The sequence below is a fragment of the Streptopelia decaocto genome, assembly GCF_964273445.1.
Source record: "Streptopelia decaocto genome assembly, chromosome: 9".
NCBI lineage: Eukaryota > Metazoa > Chordata > Aves > Columbiformes > Columbidae > Streptopelia > Streptopelia decaocto.
Window position 1 is genome coordinate 7,008,623 of NC_138664.1, and position 23,088 is coordinate 7,031,710.

At 45.3% G+C, this 23,088-nt stretch overlaps 1 protein-coding gene across 1 annotated transcript; it reads right to left on the reverse strand.

The window, feature by feature from the left end:
- Nucleotides 1–4,526: 4,526 nt before the first annotated feature.
- Nucleotides 4,527–22,651, reverse strand: FAM174B (family with sequence similarity 174 member B). Its single transcript, XM_082060623.1, has 3 exons — nt 22,303–22,651; nt 13,889–14,020; nt 4,527–8,376 (listed from the first exon to the last, which is right to left on the reverse strand). Exons 1-3 carry the CDS (start codon nt 22,593–22,595, stop codon nt 8,373–8,375), a joined length of 429 nt encoding a protein of 142 aa, XP_081916749.1. The 5' UTR covers nt 22,596–22,651; the 3' UTR covers nt 4,527–8,372.
- Nucleotides 22,652–23,088: the final 437 nt, after the last annotated feature.

Here is a 23,088-nt window from a genome sequence, read left to right on the forward strand (position 1 = left end):
AAACAGAACTCAAATGAAACAGAGCAAAACCAGAACGAGTGTCCCCAGCCAGAAAACCCAACTCAAAGACACTGTAAAGGTACTTGACAAAAACCATTAACTCTGTCTTGGGGCATTATCTTCTTGTTCTCAAACTAAATCCAAACAATGACCATGCTAGCTACAAAACAGAGAAGTTTCTAACTGCGTGAAGACAAACTCACCTTCAGTCAAAGGAGCACGACTTGTATTGTGAAGCTCTGGACACATGGCTTCTAAAACCAGCATGTTCCACCAGTGTCCCGGGGAAACACAGCCATAGCGCAAGCACTGGATAACCTCAGCATCCTTGCACTTAAAAAGCTGTGATTTAGGAAATCAGCATAACTCAGAGACCTTCGGCCCACAGCTATGCCTTTACGTGAGCTGTCAACTCTTATTTTGGATCTCTAGCCTTGTGCCTTCTTCAAGAGGCTTCCTCCTCCACCTGGGTGTGCCAGATGAGGACGGTGGGAGGAGCACCTGCAGCAAGGACAGCACCTGGCAGGCATCAAGTCACTTAACCAGGAGACTATAAAGGGCACAAGTGGAGCAATCACTGCAAGTGGTACAAGGTGGTGGGGAGGTGCCTCATTAGCAAAATGAGCTTGATAGGATCAGAGGAGCTTGATGCTTTTGACAAGGATGGATCGTCAGGAGCTTCCTAGAGACAGGTAAGGTTAAAAAGAAGAGCTTAGAGGGTTTTTTTTTTTTTCTGAGTATCTAGAAGGTGTTTTGTTTTTATCTCTAAGTGAAGAGGTGATGGTGTCAGAAAGTGTGTGTGTTTGCTGCTTGCACCTGTCTTGGAGCATCTTCTGCTTGAAAAATCCAGCTTTGGTGCTGGCAGTGGGTGAGTGGTCTGTGACTCCCAGTGTTAGCAGTGTGGGGTGTGGGGAGCTGATGGGAGGCCTGTATCTGGTCTTTTGGCTTGAATTCCCCAAGGAGTGTGTCAGTGCTTTCTTCAAGACTCCTGAAGCTTAAAATACCTGGAGATGAAGTGGCCGAGTGCAGTAACGGCAACTTGGAGAGGGAGCACAGGGTATGTAGGACCAGGGATCCAATGCAGTCGTAGGGCTGTGCTATTTTCTTGTGGGTTTATAGTTAGCAGAGCAGGGAATTGATACATCTTGAGCGTCATGTTCTGTATTTGACATCTAACGTGGGTTTTTTGAGCCATCTTGTGTGTGTGTATTCTTGCAAAAGGCCCTTGCCTATTTGCTTTTGCGCTAATGAGATATTCTCACTTATTGCTTTGTTACGCCAGCTCCAATTTCCAACTCTTTGACGTGAGCAACCATTTTTCTTTGAAAGGCTGAGATCACATGACAGGATTATAAATTTACTCCTGAAAGGTTCCATTAATAAATAATAAAGTGTTTATAAATATGCAAAATAGATTATTAGTCAATTCTACAAAATCTTGGCTACAGGAGCATAAAAGTGTGCCCTGAAGCTTGTATATCTATTATAAAAAAAGAGGAAGAAACTAAAAAGAAATTCAGATTCCCTTTTTCACTTCCAAGCAGCAAATGCTGAATAATTTACTTCTCATAGTGATTATGTTAAAAGCAAATCATTTGTTTCCTTGAACAGTAACAAACAATGTGCTGCAAATATGTGATTTTAAAAATATTACATATACACAGAGGGACGGAGTAAGTGGTTCATTTGAACAGCTCATTAAATAGCAACTCTTCTGCAAAAACTTCCCTCTGTCTGTATCCTGAGTGGTACTATTGTCTTATTTAAGCTTAGCAAGCTTCAGGAATGCTAATTCTGCTTAAATAGACCCAACTCTTAACTACAGCAGCTCAGACTGGAGCCTTGAATTAAGTCACGTTGAAGTTTGATTGTTACCAAGCGGTGCTGGCGAGGGGGGTTCTGTGCCCACGCAAGAGAAGTGAATGTGCCTGGGTGACTCGGGGACACACTCATTGCTGCACACAGACCGTGGCCAATGTCACCTCCGAGGGGTTTGATTTATGGTGCCGCACAGTCTCTGCATCCCACACCTGCAAACTCCGTACCTGAGCCTTGGGTGGTTTTAGGGACAGGGTTAGAGCTGGAGCATCAAACGCTTGACCTGTGCCAGGGGATGGATATTCATTGCTGCTTATTTCTCCATCGCTGTAGCTTTATCTACAAGGGCATTGCTAATCTGTAACAGCAGGTAACCAACAACAATTGGGGATGGGAGAAAGGTAACTGGGGAGGTGCTGGCAGAAATATCAGAGGAAGCTGACTAGTGTTTGCTTGTGGGCTTTGGTAGCTTTGCTTCACTATCAACAAGAGGAATTCTTTCAACGCAACAAAAAAAAAATTATCAGATCAAGGAAAGGAAATAGTAGAAGCTGCCCAAATAGATTATTTTTCTGTTTACCTGAGAAATATCTTGATGCCACTGGGATCTGTACCACAGGAGTGCTCACGCAGGGAGAGGGAGAGAGCTGAGTGATTTCAGATGCTGTCCAAAAGGTGCTGCTGAGACAACTCTGCTGACAGCCAGGCAGAAATGAAGTGGGAAAATGTCAAATGTTCTTGACCTGAGCTTAAACCTTTATGAATTGAAGGCAGGAGGAGAGAGAAGTGTCTGTAAAGATGAGCTTCTCTTCAGCTAAATATATTTGTATCAGGGCAGAGGCAGCCTGGAAACTCATGGTGGGTGTGGGAAACAACTGAGGGAGGAGGCAGAGGTTTTGGAAGTGATGCCTCAAGGAACTGATGGTGATTTGAAGCATTTATTTTTGCTCAGCAGCAGTGCAGTGATTATCCTGGGGTGGCATCAGAGCTGATGAGGACTGGCCACACAAACCTAGGCCCCCTTGTACCTCCTCTAACAGACTCGTGGCAGCAAAAATACCTGTTACCTGGTGAGAAAAACACCCCTGAAACTCCCAGCTGAGGTTTTACTGTGAGCAGGGACAGCAAGTTTGGCTTCTGTGACCCTATAGCCCGGAGCGGGTTGTTCTCCTGCCTGTAAGTGGGAATGCTGCCGGTTATTTCACTGGCTTTTGGACTCACAGAGGAGCCCCCAGGGGCACTCTGTGCTGCACAAGGCAGGTCAGACAAGATGGCCAAACTGGGTCATTTGGGTTTTGGAACTGGTAGAAGTCCCAAGCAAGTACCTGCTGCTAAGCCAGAATGATAACATGTACATTGAATTAAATTTTCCAGAAAGAAACAGTGTAAGAAGCCCAGAGGAACTGGGAAGAGCTTTAAGTAGATGACATGTGCTACCCTTAAAGTGAATCGATCTGGCTGAAATAGTGCAGTAGGTTATCTAAGCTTTATCCATCATCTCTCAAACCAACAGTCCCTCATCTGCACAGCACAAAGCTGGAACCCTGGCCAGGGAGTTGCAGATGTCCCCCATATCATGGTTCAGAAAGGGCCAAACTGGCCCTCACCCCTCCTGCCTGGAGCCCCAGCCGCAATCATCATCTTCAAGCTCTAGCTCTTCAACCCTTAGCTAATAATTTACACCACATTTTTGGTCATTTGCTCATCTTCCACTTGAGATCTCATCGGAAAGGTAAATACACCCAGAGATTGCAGCTGCTGCCTTCCTATTACATGAAAAATCCCCTTTGCAGCTGATGCTCAGGGGTACTTGTCCTATTTAGCCACAGCCCAGGGTTAGGTTGGGGCTCACCTTGATGTGTCTTGAACTTCGTACACAAACCAGCTTTGCTGCACAACGGCTGGCTCATGCCTGAAGCCTAATAGCATTTTGTTGAGTATTATGAATTAGATCAAGCTTTATTTTACTGGCAGGACATAATTTAAAAAGCACTGGCTGGACAGCAGCTGCCTTTTGTCTGCAGCACCACATTACTCTTAGACTTACTGAGGAGATGAAGACATCAAGGCAGGATCATTGGTACGTGGGAGAGGAGGGAGGCAGAGCTGATTCATGCAGAGGGTAAAGGATCAGGCTGTCCTGTAGCTGTTCCAGGGTCTCAGAGCATCTGCACTCCATGGAAAAATAGTGTAAGAGGAAAACAGACTTCAGAGTGCTGCTAAAACACCCACGACAACAAACAAGCAAGACTGAAATTGCCCTGACCCTTATCTCTAGCAGTTCAGCCTCTCACCATGCCCTGAAAGCCACATGGCAAAGCTGCTTCAGAGACAGAGAACTTGGTCAAGCAAGACTGAAGTGGAAGGAACCAGATCTGCTTAATGGCTGTGATGTGACCTGGGTGCCACAGGGAGGGGATGTGGTTTGGTTCACCCCATGGGTCTGCAGTTTGTGGGCTCCAAGGTACCGACCTGGTTGTAACCAAAGATTTTTGTAATTAAACATATTACTCTTCTGTGCTGCTAAAAGCAGTTTCTCTCCTTGTTGTGCTTGGGTTCACGGCCACAGGACAACGGGATTTGCACTGCAGAGATGTGTAACCCTCTAAGGAGGCATCACACAAAGCTCTCAAATTCACCAAACTTCACCAAGCAACAGCCCTTTTCCAATTCGCCCCCTAAATGTAACACACAACACAAAGCAGGAGTCCAAGAACATGTTTAATGATGGAAGTCTGTACTGAAACATGAGAAGCTCATTCAAACTCATAATTTTTTCTTACAAAGAAGCTTTGGTCACAATGACAAATTCTCTTTAAACATTTTTAAACAAAGTTCAAGCAACTGCACAAAACAAAACGCATGGTCCTGATAGCTCCTCACACACAAACTGCAGCAGCGGAAACTTACCTAGCAGAGGAAAAAACCCTTAATGAAAAACGGTAGCCTGCCACCCTGCAGAGATCACAGCACATAGAGTGAATTAGGGGGAACGGTTAAAAATAAAATGTTCAAATGCACTAGTGCTTGTGTGTTCAAGCTTTATTAGTGCTTGTAGATTTCTACAAGTCAGTTTGGGCTTAGGATGTGCATTAGGATGGCACAAGTTAGCGTGCAAATAAGTGTTTGCAGTTAACTCCTTGTCTTCTGGGGGGGAAAAATACAGAATTATCTGTGTTCTTCTGACTTACTTCTGCAGGCAAGCACGGCACACCAACTTCTGGCCTCTCAAATGCAATCTCTGGTGACAGGGCTGTGGTTAGAGCAGAGATGCTGCAATTCTGCGCAGGGTTTTTCCTCCACAGCACAGCATGCACAAATAGCAAAGCCTCTAATTCACTTGCTTGGTTTGACTCTGAGACTAGTTGGTTGATTTTGTAAGCAGTGAGCTACAGACAGACCTCTGTAATAACATTTGTCTTTTCATTTTCCGTAACAAAAAAAATATGCCTTTAAAAATGCTCTCGAACAAAGCCAGTTTGACTATGCAACACAAAATAGCAGCAGGTACTAAAACACTACAGTCACAAGCAGATTAAATCTGCGGTGTAAGATACACAGAGCGTTAAGGTCAAACATTCATGTAGTGGTTAATGGCTATTTCTTCTCCAATGAACTCCTAGAACTACCTGAACCAAACAGTCCATATTATTAAAACTGTTTTAAACTAATTCCTACCATTAAAAAAATATTCATATATATACTATTAGATGAGTCACGTCAAGTGCTCTTAAAATCTTAACTAAATATAGATATAGAATATTTAACCAGACACTTTAAATCACATACAGCAACTTTTGTAGAGGTAAACATTGCCTCACATTTGCAACAGCAACTGAATATCAAACAAAGCATTCAGATTATTTTCATGACCGTGAGCAACTGGTGAGGTTGGCCTTTTAGTTCCACCAAGCAGCTGCTGCTTCCCTATAAGCACTTTTTAGCTTACGGCACAGGGTTTGGGACCTCCCCAAGGAACCAGAGCATCCCAGTGGCTGTTGGGCACCTCTGTCTTCAGCATCTTAAATACCTGGTCCCTGTTTATCATTGATATTTAGTCATATTATGGAAATAGTGTGATCTTTTAGCCACATAGAAAGCATGTGGCCTTTACCAGCCTAACTCAGCAAGTGACCGAAGTTGGTGGAAAAACTCCTGATTTCAAGAACTCACCCCTGGAAACGAGAAGTGCCTTTTATGCACCTTTACCTCTCATCTCTCTCCTACATAACTTGGTCTCTCCTTTCTTTCATGCACAGAGGTTTCATCCCCTCTCCACCACTCCTCCAGCGTGCCTGATGCCCAGATTAATGAGTTCAGCAGAAGAGTGGACGTGACCGTGTTGCCATGGTGTCTGCTCAGACATGGCAGTCACCTCGCTCCTCCACCTTCTGCAGATACAACATCAGCTTTTAACCTCTCTCCTCTCAGCATCGTCACTTCTCTGTCTTCAAAAGAACTTCGTCTGCCTAAGAAGTTCAATTCTCTGTCTTCAAAGCACTTTAGTCCTGAAGCAACACAATATTTTGTTCAGAGTCATCCAGCTTAAATCTGAAGCCTGTTTTACCCAGGCAGGGAAAGAGTCCCAGATCTCATCTCAACGTACAGCATCGTTTAACCTGCTGGTCCCTGCAATTCCCACCAGCCAGGACACAACCTCAACCCCATCCTCACCTCGCAGCTGAGACATTAAATATTGCTTAGTAACAGTAATATGGAATGACTCAAATTCATTCTATGAATGAAAACAACATAGCGTTTTTATATTGCCTTGATGACTAATAGTAACACACCAGTCTGCTGTGGGATTTTCTCCAGCCAGCCTGAGTGGGCTGTTTGCAAAGCCACTGCTGAAAACTGAAAGCAAGCTGTGTTATGGGAGTTTCTTTGAAGAAAGCACGAGGCTGCTGGAAAGAGAGACAAAAAATTTCCACTTCACCTCCTTTTACCAACTGCAGGGCCCAAGGGAACCGTGCAGAGCTGGTGGACACTGTGGTATCATGACAAAGCAGTTCAGTGTTCTCAGCAAACCTCAAATCCCAATTGGCCTTCAAAAAAACCCCCCAAACTGGCAGCTTGTTGCAAAGATGGTGCTTTGCCAGATACGCTGCAGCCCCTTGAGGGGTTGTAGCTGCAGGAGGCTGGAAAAGGGTCAAGCAAACGGTGGGGCAATCCTGAAACAAATGGATAATGTGCATTCCCCAAGAAAAGCAAAGTTCCAGCCAGCTTAAAAACCCAAAATAAAAGGTGTTAAGGGGTGCAGAAAACAGAGAATAAACATGTCAAAGAGAAGTCTGAACTGCATTTGTGGTTACTTTAAAGGAAAACCACAAAGCAAAGAAACAAAACCAGTTTGGTTTGCCCTTTCTAACGATGGCCTGGAAAGCGTTCATGCTTGCGGTCTCCTAAACCCAATCCATCCAGACGCGGCAATCTAATTCTCATAGCGTCAACCCACAGCTCTGACCTCTGCAGCACAAAGCACAGCAGGGAGCGATGGTTAGAAAAGCATCCTTGAGTTAAAGGGGATTTGTCAAGCAGGCGGCAGGGGAAAACTTCCAGTTTGATACACATGAAGATCACTTACATGAAGCTTCCATGAAAAGTAAGAGGTGTTCTTTCTGCAGTCTAATCATTCCACATGAGGACTTATTTTGCTTAGAAAAAAGGTAATATAGATGAATTGTAGACAAGTTACAGTAAGCACAGGACAGTACAAAACACTGTTTTCACACCCTGTGGAAGGACAGAAAATTACAAAAATATATCTTCTTTAATCCAAGACTGTTGTAGTTTAGGGCATGCCCAATTCTTTTTATTTCCCTGTGGTCTCATTTATTGAAGTTGGTCTGACCAGAGCTCTCGGGGACAATGAGAATGTTATCATGAAAGCTTAGTGCAATTGTTTTAAACAAAAAATCAGTAGCAAGTCAAGAAAATGTTTTACATGAGTCAACCTCTCACCCTCTCCCCCCAAAAATCCTACACTAAACATACAATGTGGCATTTCAGCATGGCTTACACATTTTTACCACTTAAGGTCATAAATCACTTCTGTAAGGCCCAGAAACATAAGCTTCTTGATTATATTTTTTAACCATGATCTGTTTAACAATGACTGAAGTTTAACAGTGACTGAAGTATTGAATTAGAATTTTAGAAAATAAGTCCTTGGGGCAGCTTGGTTCAATCTTCCTTTTCTTCTTCCTTCTGCAAAACTTATTTAGACCATAATGAGCTGCAAGTCAGTACACAGGGCTGCATCTTGTCAGGCTTTAGTGACACTGCAGCCTTCCTAAAGCAAAAGAGAGCTGAGTTTGCAAAGAGGAACCCTGATCATTCCAAACCAGAAGTTTGGAAACCAGGAACTGAACAGTGACGTTTTGGCCAGAAGATCCATAGCCTGCTGTACAAACAGCACCTTGAGGAGGCGAGGCTTGGTTTGGTTGTAACGCTGCAGAGATGAAAGCCTCCCCTTTCACAGTTACAGCTTCAGCAGGTCCCTCGACAGCAGAATGACATCTCGCAGGGCACCAATGTTCAATGGAGCTGCTTTACCTGGAAGGCAGGAAGAATTAGTACAGCCATAGAATTGCAATCAAATAGCTCACAGGTAGAGATGAGAACCCCTGTGCAAAGTGGGGGGAAAAAAAAAATATCACAAAGAAAAGGCAGCATTATTTTCTGTAATTGCCATCAGTTCCCCCCAGCAGTTGATTTCCATGGTGACACGGGACACTGATACGTTAACACTGTGCCAGGAGAAGCCAGGCCAAGCGAAGGAAAAAGAGTTATAGCAGACAAATCCCAGATGCTGAGAGATGCTGCGACCAGCCACTGTGCAGAGCAGAGAAAGGAGTGTGCACAGGGGGGCTGCTATTTCACTGCATGGGAAACAGAGTCTTGGACCTCACAGCTTCTTTCTCACCAGTGCAGCCCCTTACTAACCATCACACGTGGACTGTCCTCCTTGCTATGGATTCTCCTCCTGACACCCTGCTGCTTTAACTGCCTCAGGGTTCCAAAAAACCAGACTTAATAGGAACTTGTTACACTTATGAAGGAGGCGAGAGCCCTCCTGTAGGACTGCACCGCCAGTGTCTCATCGACCCAACAGGCAGCAAATGCGGTGAGCTCTCTAACAACTGTCACAGTCACACGAGGAAAGAACCTGGCCTTCAAAAACCAAACAAAAAACACTTTTTGACCATCTCTTTCCTCCCCTGCTGTGGACCACAGGAAATCCTTAACTGCAGCACCAAAGCTTTGGCAATTTGTTGTGTTTACAGTAAGCAGCTGTGTTAGTGACTCGCGCTCCTGCAGATGAGGATAAATGATACCTTTCCATTTATACGCAACTTCTGCCTGCTGCAAGAAAGAAAACATAAGCTGCTACAAACCCTAGCACAATTCACCTAGCATCATCCAGAACAGCCTGTGGCTTTTGCTGGCAAACAATCCATTAAAGCCGCTCCCTTGCTGTAACAAGCAGACAATACCTTGCTCCATTCAGCACTGCACATACCGTCAGGATCTGGAAAGGACATATTCAAAGAAAAGAGAAGACACCGATAGTGTAACTCTCATATTTTACAGGGACTCCCAAAAGACTTGAGCACATTAAAGGCTGAGCCCTGCAACTGTGATGAAGATGTTTTCACACACTTCAATGCTATCAGTGCCTGAAAAAAGGGATGAACCCGGAATCCAGCCTTCACATGTGGTGCATCTTTCCTCTAATATATCCTGCAAGCTCAAAAGTCCTTTAGTCCCATGATGGTGGAGCTCCTGTCCTTCTCCCTCTGCCTGCCACCGCTCCTTACACATACATCTTCCTGCTTTCAAGAGCACTTTGGAAGATGCATTCCTAAAATGCTTCTGTGTTTTGCTAGTGCTGCCGCTGTTAGAGGCAAAAATGACAATCCATGTGGAAAACAAACTGCGGAATTTCACTTAGCCAACAGGAAGGATGGAGCCTTCGATGTGCCCCAAGAAAAACTTCCAGTACTTATTTAGGAACCTGACACCAGGGCTGGGACTATTCCAGCTCCGGTATTTAAATTCCAAGTTCTTCCCCAGCTCTGGGCTCTCACATGGCACAAATCAACCCGGGATGAGGCTGGGATGGTTGTGAAACCCGCCCAGCCGGGCCCAGCAAGCGCAGCAAGAGCGGAACGCACGGCCTCCACCAGCTGCAAGTCAGCAGGGAGAGGAGATGCTGCTGGTATCTCACATTGCTGACGTGCTCTCAAAACCTTTCATGTGCCAGGCGCCACAGAATTTATTCAGTACTTGTTTTCAGTTTTCTATTGAAGCTGACAAGAAATCCCCCAATGAGCTCCGCTAGAGTTAATAAGCTTAATAAGCTAACAATTTTATTTACCTTTTCAGAAACTGGTTCTTTTTGCAGCTGTTTTAATCTCTTTTATTACACAAAACAAGCAAAGTGCTCTGTGATGGGGGATGGACACTAACACCAGTTTGTCAGGGCATTTGCCTGTAACCTACTTTATCTCACTCCTCTCTTCTCAAGTATCACATAGTGCCAACTTGTCTGATGTATCAATGGCTTAGCCCCATCAAGTACAAGATGATGAAACCTGCACAATTTTCCCTTCCCTTCTTGAAAAAAACATGCTCAAGGAGCAAAAAGGAGAGGGGAACCTTAAAACAGAGTTCTACCGGTAGGATGAGAAAGAGCGCACTTGGAGGATAGGATTTAGCTTTCCACTAACTCATTTTCCAAGATGTGCAGCAAGCGTAATCCCATCATAAAACAAAAAAAAATACCTGACATCTGGAAAATTATGACCAATGCAGTTCATATGGTCCAAAAAATCAACTGGACAGGGATACTTTTCGACCTTCCACAGCACAGATTGAACTGGCGATCAAGAAACAAACACCCTCTTCACGTTCAGTTTGCTTTCATAATTTCACAACAACTCCTGCATTTCTCATCCAAATGCCTCTTTCAATACCAAATGCACACAGAAAACCATCCTCCATATTAAATAAGTATGGTTTCCATGAAGCTTTTCAAGGAGGTGTTAATGTCTCAGTGATTTGTCATCTTTGCTCTGTGACAATCTTTGATTTACACTCTCAGATTCTCGTCATGCAGAAATGGTGCTTGCAGGATTAGAGAAGTCATTGACAGAACTGCTTCCCTGCAACTGAAATGAGATCACAAAGGGGGTACCTAATCCGGCACACACGGTTCTGCATTTGTCAGAGCCAGGCAGTGGGTGGCTTTTGCATCCACAGAAAGGACTGTGTTTGGTTAAGATTTTGAAGTGGTCTCATTAGTCTGCTTTATGAGAAGAAGTTGGTTATTTCTCATTGCTTGGCTGCCCAAGGGAAGTGGGGGGTGGGATCTACCGGGAGCCCAAAACCCTAAAGTCTCCTGAAAAAAAAAAAAAAGAAATAATAATAACCTTCATCCAACAGACCAATTTACACTGTCTGCTGTTCTTTGATGCCTCATGTAAGATTGGAAACAAATGCACACAAGGACAAGCATTAAAGGAAAGAAAATTAACTGCATGAGAACAATTGGAGAGGTATTTGTTGCTTCTCCCCTGTTGCTGCTAGACACCAACTGCCTTAATTAGAGTGCTGTTTGCATTACATGGGGGAGACAGCAGAGAATCTCAATTATTCCTCCAAACACAGAGGCAAGTGCCAATATGGATCTTTCAATTATGGGAGGGGACCTCAAACTAACCAGCCTAGAGCTTCCCCACATCAGCCCCAGCAAAGACACCACAAACCCAAAACAAGACTCGATTTGTGACCTGCATATCAGAGCAGGTTAATACTGGGGTAACGTACTTAGTATTAGGCAGTACCTAACGTCATGGGACTCCAGGCCAGCTCTTCAGATGTTTTCCTACTGCCATGCTGGTGGTAACTCTGGAGATCTCAAAGCATATGATCTTCTTACAGTACATAAGTAACACCTGGACTGACTAATGCTTATAGTCCATCACAGCCAACATGTCCCTACTGCGTTGCTCTTTGGAAAACTGGTGCCCTTTTCACTCTGTTCCCATGTTTTGACAGATGCCTGCATTTTAAAAATATTTTGCTGCCTTTCTAGTGGAAAGCACTGAGCAAACACCATGACAAATCACAACTTTATGGGGAATGGACTATTTTCCCCCAAGTTTCACAGCCTTTAAATAAAAAAATGAACAGGACAACAGATTACCCCTAATTTCATGTGCTATTCAGAAGCCAGGAAGACTTTGAAAATCCTAGGTTTAAACAGCTACGGAAAACTAGTTTCTGCTGTAGATATGGCAGCATGTTAGTTACATGACTGAACAATGGGCAGTCCAGCCCACAGGCATATCTTTCAAGAGCAACATGTAAGATGATCTCTCCCTCTAAACTGATGTAGTTCTGTTTGAGCTATGTCTGAAGCAACAAGGTCTTCAGAAAATGGGGAATTTAATATCTGCTGCACAGTGGCAGACAGGAGGAATTCCCACAGCTGAAAAGAGGGCTGGTTGGCCAAGAGCCAAAAACCCCTACAGTCCCCGAACAGAGCATCACACAAGGTGAAGAGCCATTTGTACTGCAAAAGAACCCAGGAAGACCAAATTACTTTTGTGAAAGCATCAGCACAGCGTGTGCTCCAGGGACGCAACGTCACGTACCACGACCACAGCTCTCATGAGTCAGATGGTTTCCAGCGAGCTCTCTTCTTCGTTCGTCTCGTGTTACACTATTAGACATCTTATCCTGAAGCACTGCCCTGATTGAGAAGCCTCTGTTCTCAGCCTTTGGAAAACCCCTCTGATCTCGCTACCAAAAGTTCACAGAGAAAGTACTAAGTTAAGAGGGACAAGAGACACTGGCTGTTAAAGTTGGCCATGGCAAGACAGATCTCTGCACTCCAGGTTTAACAAAGCTCAGTCCCAAAGTAAAAACTGCACAAGCTGAAATTATTAGACCAAACACAGGGCAGCTACAGAGAATGCAAACAGTCAGGCAAGGACTGATAGAAGTCTCCTAATTCAAGAACTGATTATTTACACATAAAGGCGCAACTCCCACCCTTTCTTGTTTCATATGGAGAAATAACACAGTTATTTTCAAAACTACCAGCAGGGCATGTGGTGCTATGTGTTTTAGATGATGGTACGCATGTGCTTATAGCAAATGTGCTGTTCTCCCTTTCCAAAGTTAGGAGATGGGCAACATGAGTAAAGTCTGTAAAATCTCCAGTTAGGAGTTGTCAAGATCTGTGTTTTTATAATTAGGAGAGCTTATTTCAGCCAAAGTGACACAGATTTTAGAGTAGGCCTTATTTGGATGAGAATGCAACTCAAATGCTCTGGATGGCTTGATGCAAATAAAAATAAGAGATGCAGATACCCTGATGCCATAAATCAATGTGCAGCATCTTTATGTGCTGAGTGGTTGCTATAAATCTCACACCCAGAATAGGCACCCAAAGTTCTGGGTTGTCACACCGCTATCTCAAAAAGACAAGCATATTTAAAGAAAGTTTGTTGCTAAGGGATAACCACTGACAACATCAGCGAGGGACCACAGTCCTCTCTTTGTCACAGAACAACGTGAGAGCACCCTGGTATAAACCCAAAGGTTGGTGGAGATTCACTGTCATTTCCCTCCCAGGCTCAGGGCAAAGGCAGTGCTTGGGAAAGCAGCTCCTGATCTACAACCCTCCATCCAGTGCGTGTGTAGACATGAAAAGCGCACAGGAACGACTGCCAACAGCTGCCCGAGAGGGGAAGTTCAGTCTGTTAAACCTTGTGAGATATCTGAGGCACATGTTTCCTGTTGTGCTGCTCTGCAGAGGAAAGAGGAGGGCAGACAGCCTAGGGGTAGCAACGTGGTTAATACAAGAGCGGGAGAGTATGGAGCAACATGTGCTGCGAACAGGCAGAAGGGCTGTAAAGGAGAGCAATAATGCTTGGGCAAGGTGAGACTGTCACTGCCTCATCTCTGCCGAGCTGGCCCAGCAGAGAAGAAAAGAGCTATCTTCACTAATAAGAGCTCAGTGAGCAAGTCTAACCAGATAGGCTCGCAGTAGTACCTGTATTTCACATCAAACACTGTCGAGTCTTCATCCTCATCGTCTTCTTCGTTCAGAGGAGCCATTTCTACTCGCTCGGCTGGAGTGGTGATTATGTCGTACTTCCTGGTCTTCTTAATCCTCTTGCCAGACCTGAAACACAGAGGCAGGGAGAGACACATCATTTTTATACAGAATTCCATGGATACGCTGAATCCATTACCACCAACACTGAATCACTGCCCTGTTTGATTCAGACCTCCCCAGACACGAAGGCTGTGTCCCCAGCCTGTGTCCCCTCCCGCTGCCTTGCCAAGGCCACCGTTTGTGCCCGTCAGTGTAAAGCACAGTTTCTCGTCAACTGCAATCCAGATCACCGTCAGCCTTTTGGTCGCTGATGAACCAGAAACCCGCTGGCATCCAGGGCAGGCATATGAGCACAGCAGCCTCCGCGTCCTCCTGCTGCCACGCTCAATAAGTGAGACGTGGGCTTAATCAGCAGAAGCAGCCAATGGTTTAGTGAATGTGTTTAGATGAGAAAGCCCAGGTTAAGCCCTGCTGAAACAAGGGAATGTTCTAGGCAGGAGTATAAGGAGCAAAGGGATGGTGATGTCTGGGTACAAAACAACCTGCTCTCTTTTAATGCTATCAGGCCAAGCTCAGGACTCCAAGGCCAACAACCTTGAGCTGATCTGAGAAGTTTCATGCTCTGTGCTGTGTAAGTGCTATGAAAAATAATTAACTATCACTTGAAGCTAACTGTACCTAACACCTCTCCTCCTATAGACACCAGCCTTACTTTCCTTTTCAGACAGAGATACTCAAGCACCTGTGTGTCGCATTTGAGAGACCTATTTTCTAACACTTGCTTTTACTTCCAATTAACAAACACTTGGTGTGCCACTTTTCAACTAATTCTCTCCCTGTGGCTTGAATTGCGCGGGTTCTTTTTACTTCACCTACTCCTTTCATGCATATTAGGAGGGTCACACTGCTCATGCATTAATCCAGCTTTGTGATTATACAATAACGAAGGTGCTGATGTGTATGTCTAGCCTTTGGGGAGAAAAGTGGATATTTTGGGCTAAAAAACTGCAGAATTTTCCCCTCCACCTCTTATAAAACAAAACTGGCAGCTCCCAAGCATGAGAAGGGAGCTGGTGCAGGCACAAGCAAGCAGCCCCTAATTTTTGGTAACAACAGCTAGTCGCTCTGAGCAGACACTGCATCATGAACACGCATTCACCATGAACAAGTCTTGCCCTGGCATGTCCTGCAAGATATGCTGGATTCAACACTGACATTTTTGCAACAAGAACAGACTCCTTTTGCAGAGTTACACAGCAGCAAGAACCAAAGTGTGAGCATTACACAGAGACTGGGACTCAAACCCCGCGTTTGCATCTCCACCACAACAGCCCCTTCTAGGCTTAAAGAAAAGGCAATTTAAATCGCTGAACAGCTCTGATGTAGAAATCTCAGTGCCCCTGCCTAGCACAGCTTTCGGGCAGTAGTCCAGGGCTGAACGAATAGGTCCCAGCCCTTGGGATAGAGTAGTTTGCATTTCCTCTCTGTTCTGAAGGCTCAGGTCGCATCAGAAGCAAGAACAAAGTCGTCTCCTGTCGCCTACTCTTTATAGCAATCTGTGCCGCTGTGTCATGTAGAGCACCGGCTGGCTTGTTCTATTACTCCTGTTGTTGAAACAAGCAATTTTATATCCAATATAGGAGGACTCTTAACCCAAACACTTGTAAATCCTTTTGAAAACACTTCTCTGTATTATTCTGCTTCTCGGCCAGGACCCAGCAGCAAAGTGATGCAGGGAGGTCTCATCTTACAAGTAATGTATGGCTTTTACAACAAAAATTTAGTCATGCTGTGAAGCCTAAACATAGACCAAAACTAACCTGCGTCTGCCTGTCAGAACAAACTAAGCACAGCCTTACATGTACAGTCCACAGGGTGTTCCCATAGGTTCAGTCACTTAAGACCTTACCCGCATATCAGGTCCACTCTATTGAGAGACATCCTCCCTCACTCCCTCCCATTAGAAAACATAACTTATTCTACAGAGTTCATCTTGAAACAGTTAATATTAGAGTGTTTGAAGCAATTAACTGCAGAATAGATATTTTTAGAAATGGAGAACTAGAACCCTTTAGCCTCCAGCCATTAATTAGCCTATTTGGACTAGACTTTAAAGAGGACCTGGAGCAGAACTCACTGCACGGTCATCTATTAATCCTCCCCAACCCTCACTTAACCACAGTGCTCATTTAGAGAAGGGAGGCAGCCCGGTGTGCTGCTGTTTTTTGGCTAAGCTGCTACAGTCACTTGTTTGCCATTGGCAGGGCAACAGCGCCTTTCCTTGCTTCTTATTCCTCTATTAATTCTACAACAGATTACCTAGCTAATTTGTCATTAATCTGCACTTTTCAGTGGTCCATCTTCTCACAGTTGCTCTTTTGAATCACTCCCCTAGGTTTCATAAACACTAGAAGAATTACTCAACCTAACTTTAAAGGAAAGCCTTGGGAATGCCCCTGCATGCACACAAAATAAGCCTGCCCATCGGGAAACCATTGCACATTAAACCTCCTGAACCTCAGTAGGATCCCTGTAATCATCAGTGGCCACAACACAAAAGAAAAAGACTTTATCCAGCGGGAGTCACCAGGCAGCATCTTTTGTTTGCAGACAGATAGCAGAGTCAGCAGAGTAGCACAGGGCAGGAACTACAAGACAAATGTTCCATGAACTTTGGAGACCTCCTGGATGGGATCAGGACACATTAGCGCTCATGGACAAAGAGAGGATCTCATTTCCAGCCACGTTCACTTTGTGTGGGTTTTTTTTAAAGCAAACTAGAAGTGTGCTGGGAGCTGTGGGCAGAGTATGCCCCTTGCACAACAAGTTGAAATGCTCCCCAAGCAGTTCAGCCAGGGTAGAAGTAGTGCTGGCTATTTCAGCACAGAAAACTGTTTTCCACTGCATAAAAAAAAGAAAATCACATCATTTCTGTCTGACTTCAGCCACCCCCTGTAATTAGCAGGGGATGCTACAGGTCTCGCACTGAACCATCACAAAGAGGAAAACAAAAAGTTAACTGCAGCCAGGGATATCAACCTTTCACTTTACACCCAGTGCTGCTCCCACCAAAACCAACTCACTGGTGTTAACAGAAGGCAGGTGTAACGAGCACTGTGCTTAATTGAGAAAAGATGAAGAATAATTCATTGGGCATGGGAGCATGTTTCCAGTTCCTCCTGAGCTCTGCAGGCTCAGGGACATTCACACACTGGTACTACCCTTAGGCTCCAATACCTTTGCCACCGTGTGCCACACCAGGGCCTGGTCCATCAGAAATCAGATCTTCTCCCTCCACCACACTGCACGGGGAGGGACAACATAGAGAGTAGGGCTGGAGCAGAACGCTGACTTTGTGTCTCTGTATTTTGACCGGGGGCTATTTTGATCAAGCACCAGTCATATGCAGCATTTCATCCTCCTTTCCGAGGCATCATGTGGCAGAGTAAATGCTCAAGTCAACTCACTAGTCCATTATATTATTTACGCCTCCAATCTATTTTAGTCAACAACCCTGATATTCAAAGATAATGCTTTTCTTGACCCAGAGAGGTATCTGCATTTCTAATCTGGCATTAACGCTTCCTGAAAAGAGATGCAGGGGGAGGGGACCATCCCCTGGAAAAAAAGAAAAATCAAAAAAGCTCTACCCCTTCTTAGCAAAGTGCTTATTGGAGTCTAATTAAGCTACATATAACCTTCCTCATAGAACTGCAGCAATGTTATATTGGGAATGGAATTGGGACCAGTTTATTTGCTATTAATGGGCTCCCTTAGCAGTTAAAAAAAAATTATGGAAATATAAACCTGTGGAAACTCCAGGCTTATTACCAGCTGATGAATTAGATCAGTGATATTTCATTACTGTTGCTCTGGCTGGGTATCTCTGCTCTCTGGGTGATGCTGTATACAAGAAAGTTAAACCACTAAGCTAAGCCCTCACGTGTTTTCTGTATATATTCATTTTGCTGTAACAAACTGAAGGTGCTGTCTTTTCTAACACTCAAGTCCTTAAGATGGAATAAACACCACCACAAAGAGCAGAAGTTTCCCCTTGTTTAACTGTGCTGCTAATAGAAGGGATAGATCAGAGACTGCTACTGGGAATAACTTCAAGAGGACCTAAATGGGATATTGCTGTGGTTCAATGAAGCAGTGATGTCTGTAAGCAATTAAAATATAGCCACTCACATCTGCTGGTCAGTACTAGTGCCAGCACGCACTTCCAACATCTGAGCACAGTCACACCAATATTGTCTGAGATGTGCTTGGGAAGCATCCCTGTTTTATAGGGCAGAGCTATAGAGACTTTTATGATATATCCAAAATCTCCAAGGCAGTGAATCCTACAACAAAAACTGGCATTCATCCTCTGTTGTGACTGTTCCCATGAGAGCTGTAAAGAGCCCAAGACAGTTTGAGACAGCAATCCCCTCTCCCTCCCTTCTGCCAGTTTGCTGCCACGCTCACATCAAGACAATCCAGTATTCCCAAAGACAGGACCTCTGAGACCCAGGACAAGTGTCCCATTTGTCATTCTTTGTGGCCATAACTAAACTACAGGCAGTTTAAACAAAGCTTTCAGCATGGGTCACAAATATATGTTTTGGGGTTGATGTTTTTTGTTGGGGTTTTTTCCTTCTCCATTTAAGGTCATTTTAATAGCGATCTTTTCTTTTCTGTTCCTGGCAGAGGTCTTGTCTTTGCTGGAGTAGTCTAACTGGTTATAATACAATCAATTTTAAATCAGTCAGACTCTGTGGGGTTAAGCCTTGGATGGCCCAGAGCAATTGCTCAACTCATAGAACAAAGGGTCTTGTATCCTATGATCATACGCTTGAACCTCTCTCCGCAATCTCAGTAATTTATACCAGTTTTGCAATTACTGGAAAACTAACCTTAAAGTGGTATTTGAGGAAGAAATAAACAGCAAAAAATAATAAAGAAAATAAATATAACAATAAAGAAATTATTGAAATTATTACATAAATTATTATTAAATTATTATTTATTATAAAAAATTATTTCTTTCTTTAAAAATAAAGAAAACAACATCAACATAACAAAGCAATGAGTTAAGAAATAGGCAGGTAGCTTCTCTCTAAAAATCTAGATAAATAGCAGCCTTTTCCAGCCTGGGCTCTGTTCATTCAAGGACAGGTCAAGACATGTAGCTCACACTTAATGCACTCAATTTTCTGCAACTAAAGCTTTGGGTTGCTGTCAGCTGGTCCATTTGAGCAGAAGTAACTTACCCAGTTTCCCTAGAAGGCAGATGGCCACAGCTGAAAAATTACGTTTCCTGGGAGCCGAATCCAAGAATTGTATTGAAATGTAACTGAAATTAACCGAGCTGCACCAGGAGAGGGGAATAGGGCAGAATATGGGGGCAAAAAGGCAAAATCAAAAACACAGATCAAAGAGTGAATTCAGCCACATGAACTGTCCATAAACTGTTGCAAGACACTGTGCGTCTTGGTAATGCAACTTACACAACTATTTGATCGAGCATAACATGAAATTGGGTCTGCTGTGGAAATGGGTTTGTTTTGGGACCCTGCAGTGCCCAGGAGTATCGAAAAGAAAGCAAGCCCAGAACTGGGCTTGCAAAAAAAAAATCAAATAACAACTATAGCAAATTAGGCCTTGCCGCACACAGCCAAGGAGCAGGGTCTTAGCTGGTCTTCCTGGACCCGAGTAGCCGCAAAGAGAAAGGGAATTCAGATCACTTTGGGCAATACCACATTCTGAATCACAGGACCATCAGATGGATTCAGAGCATAACATTCCCAAAACGAATGCAGAGGAATCTCTGAGGGTTGTCTTAAAAACAGAGGTGGTAAGCTGGAGAAATACATCGCTGTTTGGAGAAAAAACAAAACAAAACAAAATATATATACATAAAAATAGATTCAAAGGAGATGTATTAAAGAAAAAGTACAAAAAAAAATCCAGTGCCTGTTACAAGAGTATCTGGCCAATCATTACTTCATTTCATCTCTACAACCCATAGCTAAAAGGATAATTTACTTCCAGCAACCCAGAGCAATTTCACAGTAAAGGTTTAATCAAAGATTGGATTTCAGCAAAATCTCTTTCATAGGAATCCATGACACTTCAGAACAAAAAAAATGCAATGTTTTTGACTACGTATGAACAAAGCTCTTATTCTGATGAAAAAAAAAAGCTTTACATTTACTGAGGGTAAATCCCTTATATCTTCTGCAACAGAATCTCCTCCAATCTATGTTGTCAGCTACAAGTGTGACACTGTACAAACATACCTGTTGCTATTCTTGTCCCATTTGCAACTCGGATAACTGTTTACTAACAAGTGCTCTGTCAGATAAAAAAAAAATGCCATCAGAAGCCAAAAGCTTCATTTCCTATTTTCCTCACAGGTTCTATTATAGATATAGGAGAGATCTCAGAAGGATTTTTTTTTCTTTCACGTCTTTAACACTGCATTAACTCTGACCAGCTGTATAACAACTTTGGCATGGTAGAATTAATTTACCATTGGCAAGGTGACTTCAACCTGGACCTGGTTTTGCTGATTATGGTACAGGGAAAGGTCTTTAAAGGCTGTTGGTTTGCTTTCTTTGGCTAGAGATGTTCAGCCTTGTGCCAGGTCTCCTTGACACAAGGTCTCACTTTGTACCCAGAAGAAACTGAGGCAGAGGAAATAAACTCTCCAAGATCAGAGAGAACTAGCCGCAGAAACTTAAGCTTTTCGTTCTGTACTTAGAGACTTCTTAACTTTAGCTCATAAACCTATTCACTTAAATATCAATTTCTTTAAAAAATATCAATTCTTATCACTTGGGTCTTTATGACCACACTTTACAATATTACCATTGTGAACACTGCCCTTCCTACATGGAATTAATTCAGAAACAGGAGGAGCAGAGCATTCAGCTTCAGCCATCCTGGAAATACAAAGGAGCTGCCTGAAGACAGAACAAGGAAGAATTTGCCAGCTCCACCTGTCCAACTGCTTGTCACCTGAGCCGTGGCACACACCTCCTCCCTGCCGCTCCGCTCCTTGCTCCAGGCTCTTTCCCCCAACCTACAAGTCAGATGACTATTAACTACTTAGAGTTTGCAATCTTCCCTGACATATTTATTATTTGTAGACTGCACAAGACAGAGGCAGCCTCCAGTGTACCACGGGGACTCTCAGCACTGCTCCGAGATAAGTGATAATTAACACTAACAGTGCCAAATGGCACTGTAATATTTGCTTTTCTTCTGCTCTGGCAACAAGCCGAGAGGAAGACTGGCTTTCTAAAGGGATCCGGTTTAATTTGCTTGTGTCCCTCGCAGTGGGAGATGATACACGAGTTTCAAGGGCTACCTTGCCAGCACCAACCCAATTCAGCAGCGTGAAGGGCAGCGAATGAACTGTCCCGCGCCGGTTACACCAAACTAAATGGACAAGATAGAAGCACCAAGCAGATGCAAACCTCTGCCCAGCTTCCCGCTGCTCACCAGCACTTCTCCCAACTCCATAAGCGCGGTTCCCTCTCTGTGCTGGGAACACAAGCTCGCATCCACCAGCAATCTACCCAACCAAAACATCGGGGAGTTTGGTTATACAGCACTGAGCAGGGTTCCAGTCAAAGCAGGACTGTGGTCTATTTGTGATTATGGTGGACCTCCTCACGTCTATCTGCTTAGACTTGATAAAAAAAAGATTTGTCTACTATACTCTGGATGAGTTACTACAATGAGAGTACCTGTATTACCCTGTGGGTGAACACAACGCACATGGCTGAGCTGGGACAGGAGCTCTGGAGATCGAGCAGGACCTCCCAGAGCTCTGCAGCTGGGCTTTGAGCATCTCCATGGATGGAGACCCCCCAACCGCCCCGGTCACCCACCCCAGAAACCCACCACCCTCACAGTGAAAAATAAAAACATGTATTTTGCACATTAAGATGGAACTTCCTGTGTTCTGTTTTTGTGCCCTCTCTGGTCCCAGCCCCTCATACCCCACAGCTGAAAAAAGCCACTTGAAACCCAACTCCCGCCCCATTTTTTCTGCAGAAGTGGAGGAAGATGCGTGTTTGTGAGGCCGGCGGTGCCCCTGTGACTCCCCAGGAGTTTCATGAGGCATCTACACACGCTCGAAGCCGGGCTTTAAAAGAATAAGAGGCGAGGAGCTCGGTGCCGCCTGAGCCTCCCGCCGCTCCGGGGAGGCGCCGCGAGGCCGCGGGCTTAACGCCTCCCGCCAGCCCCGCCGGAGCCCGCCCGACCCCGGCCTGCCCCGCCTCCCCGGCCGGCGGGGAGGGAGCCCCGAGGCCGCTCCGCCGGCACCTGCCGGGGCGGGCCCGGCCGGGCCTTACCTGAAGACGCGCAGCAGAAGGCAGGCGATGAGCGCGGCCGTGAGGGCGCAGGCCCCGATGACGGCGGCCTTCAGCGCCGAGAGGTCGCGGAGCAGCGCGGGCAGCGGGCTGAGCTGGGCCCCGCTATGGTTGCCGGGCGCCGCGGCCGGTTCGGCGGGCAGGCGGCTGCCGTTCACCGCCGCGGCCGGGCCCGACGCCGGCTCCTGGCTGCCGTGCGCGCCGGGCGCGGCCGGGAGCAGCGCGGGCAGCAGCAGGCAGGCCCCGAGCAGCAGCAGCGGGCCGGCGGAGCGCATCCTGCCCGGCTCCGGCCGCCGTGCCGAGCCCCGGAAGGCAGCGCCGGCCGGCCCGGCCCGCCTCCCCGAGAGGCACCGCCTCCCGCGGCCCCGCTGCCCGGGGCAGGGCCGGCCGGGACCGCGGCCTCCAGCGCCTCCTCCCGCCGCCCCCCGGGGCTCCGCCGGGGCCAGCGCCGCTTCCGCGCCGGTGGCGGCCGCTGTTAATTGCGACACGCGACATGTGCCCAGGTGCGGAACGGTCACCGGGATCAAACCGCGAACGGCGCGGTGCAGACCCCCTGTGCTGCTGGTTCGGCACGGCGGAGCTTAAACTCAGGAGTTTCTAGATAAATGTACTGGCTTTCTTCCTTTTCCACTGGTCACCTGGGCTTTGCTTCCAGTTGAATTTTATTTACCAATATTTTACATCTTTAAAATCGTAAAAATCATGGCCACAGTTCTGCAAACCATCCCAGGTGTGCCAAGCATGTGAATAGTGCCATCAAGTAAACCA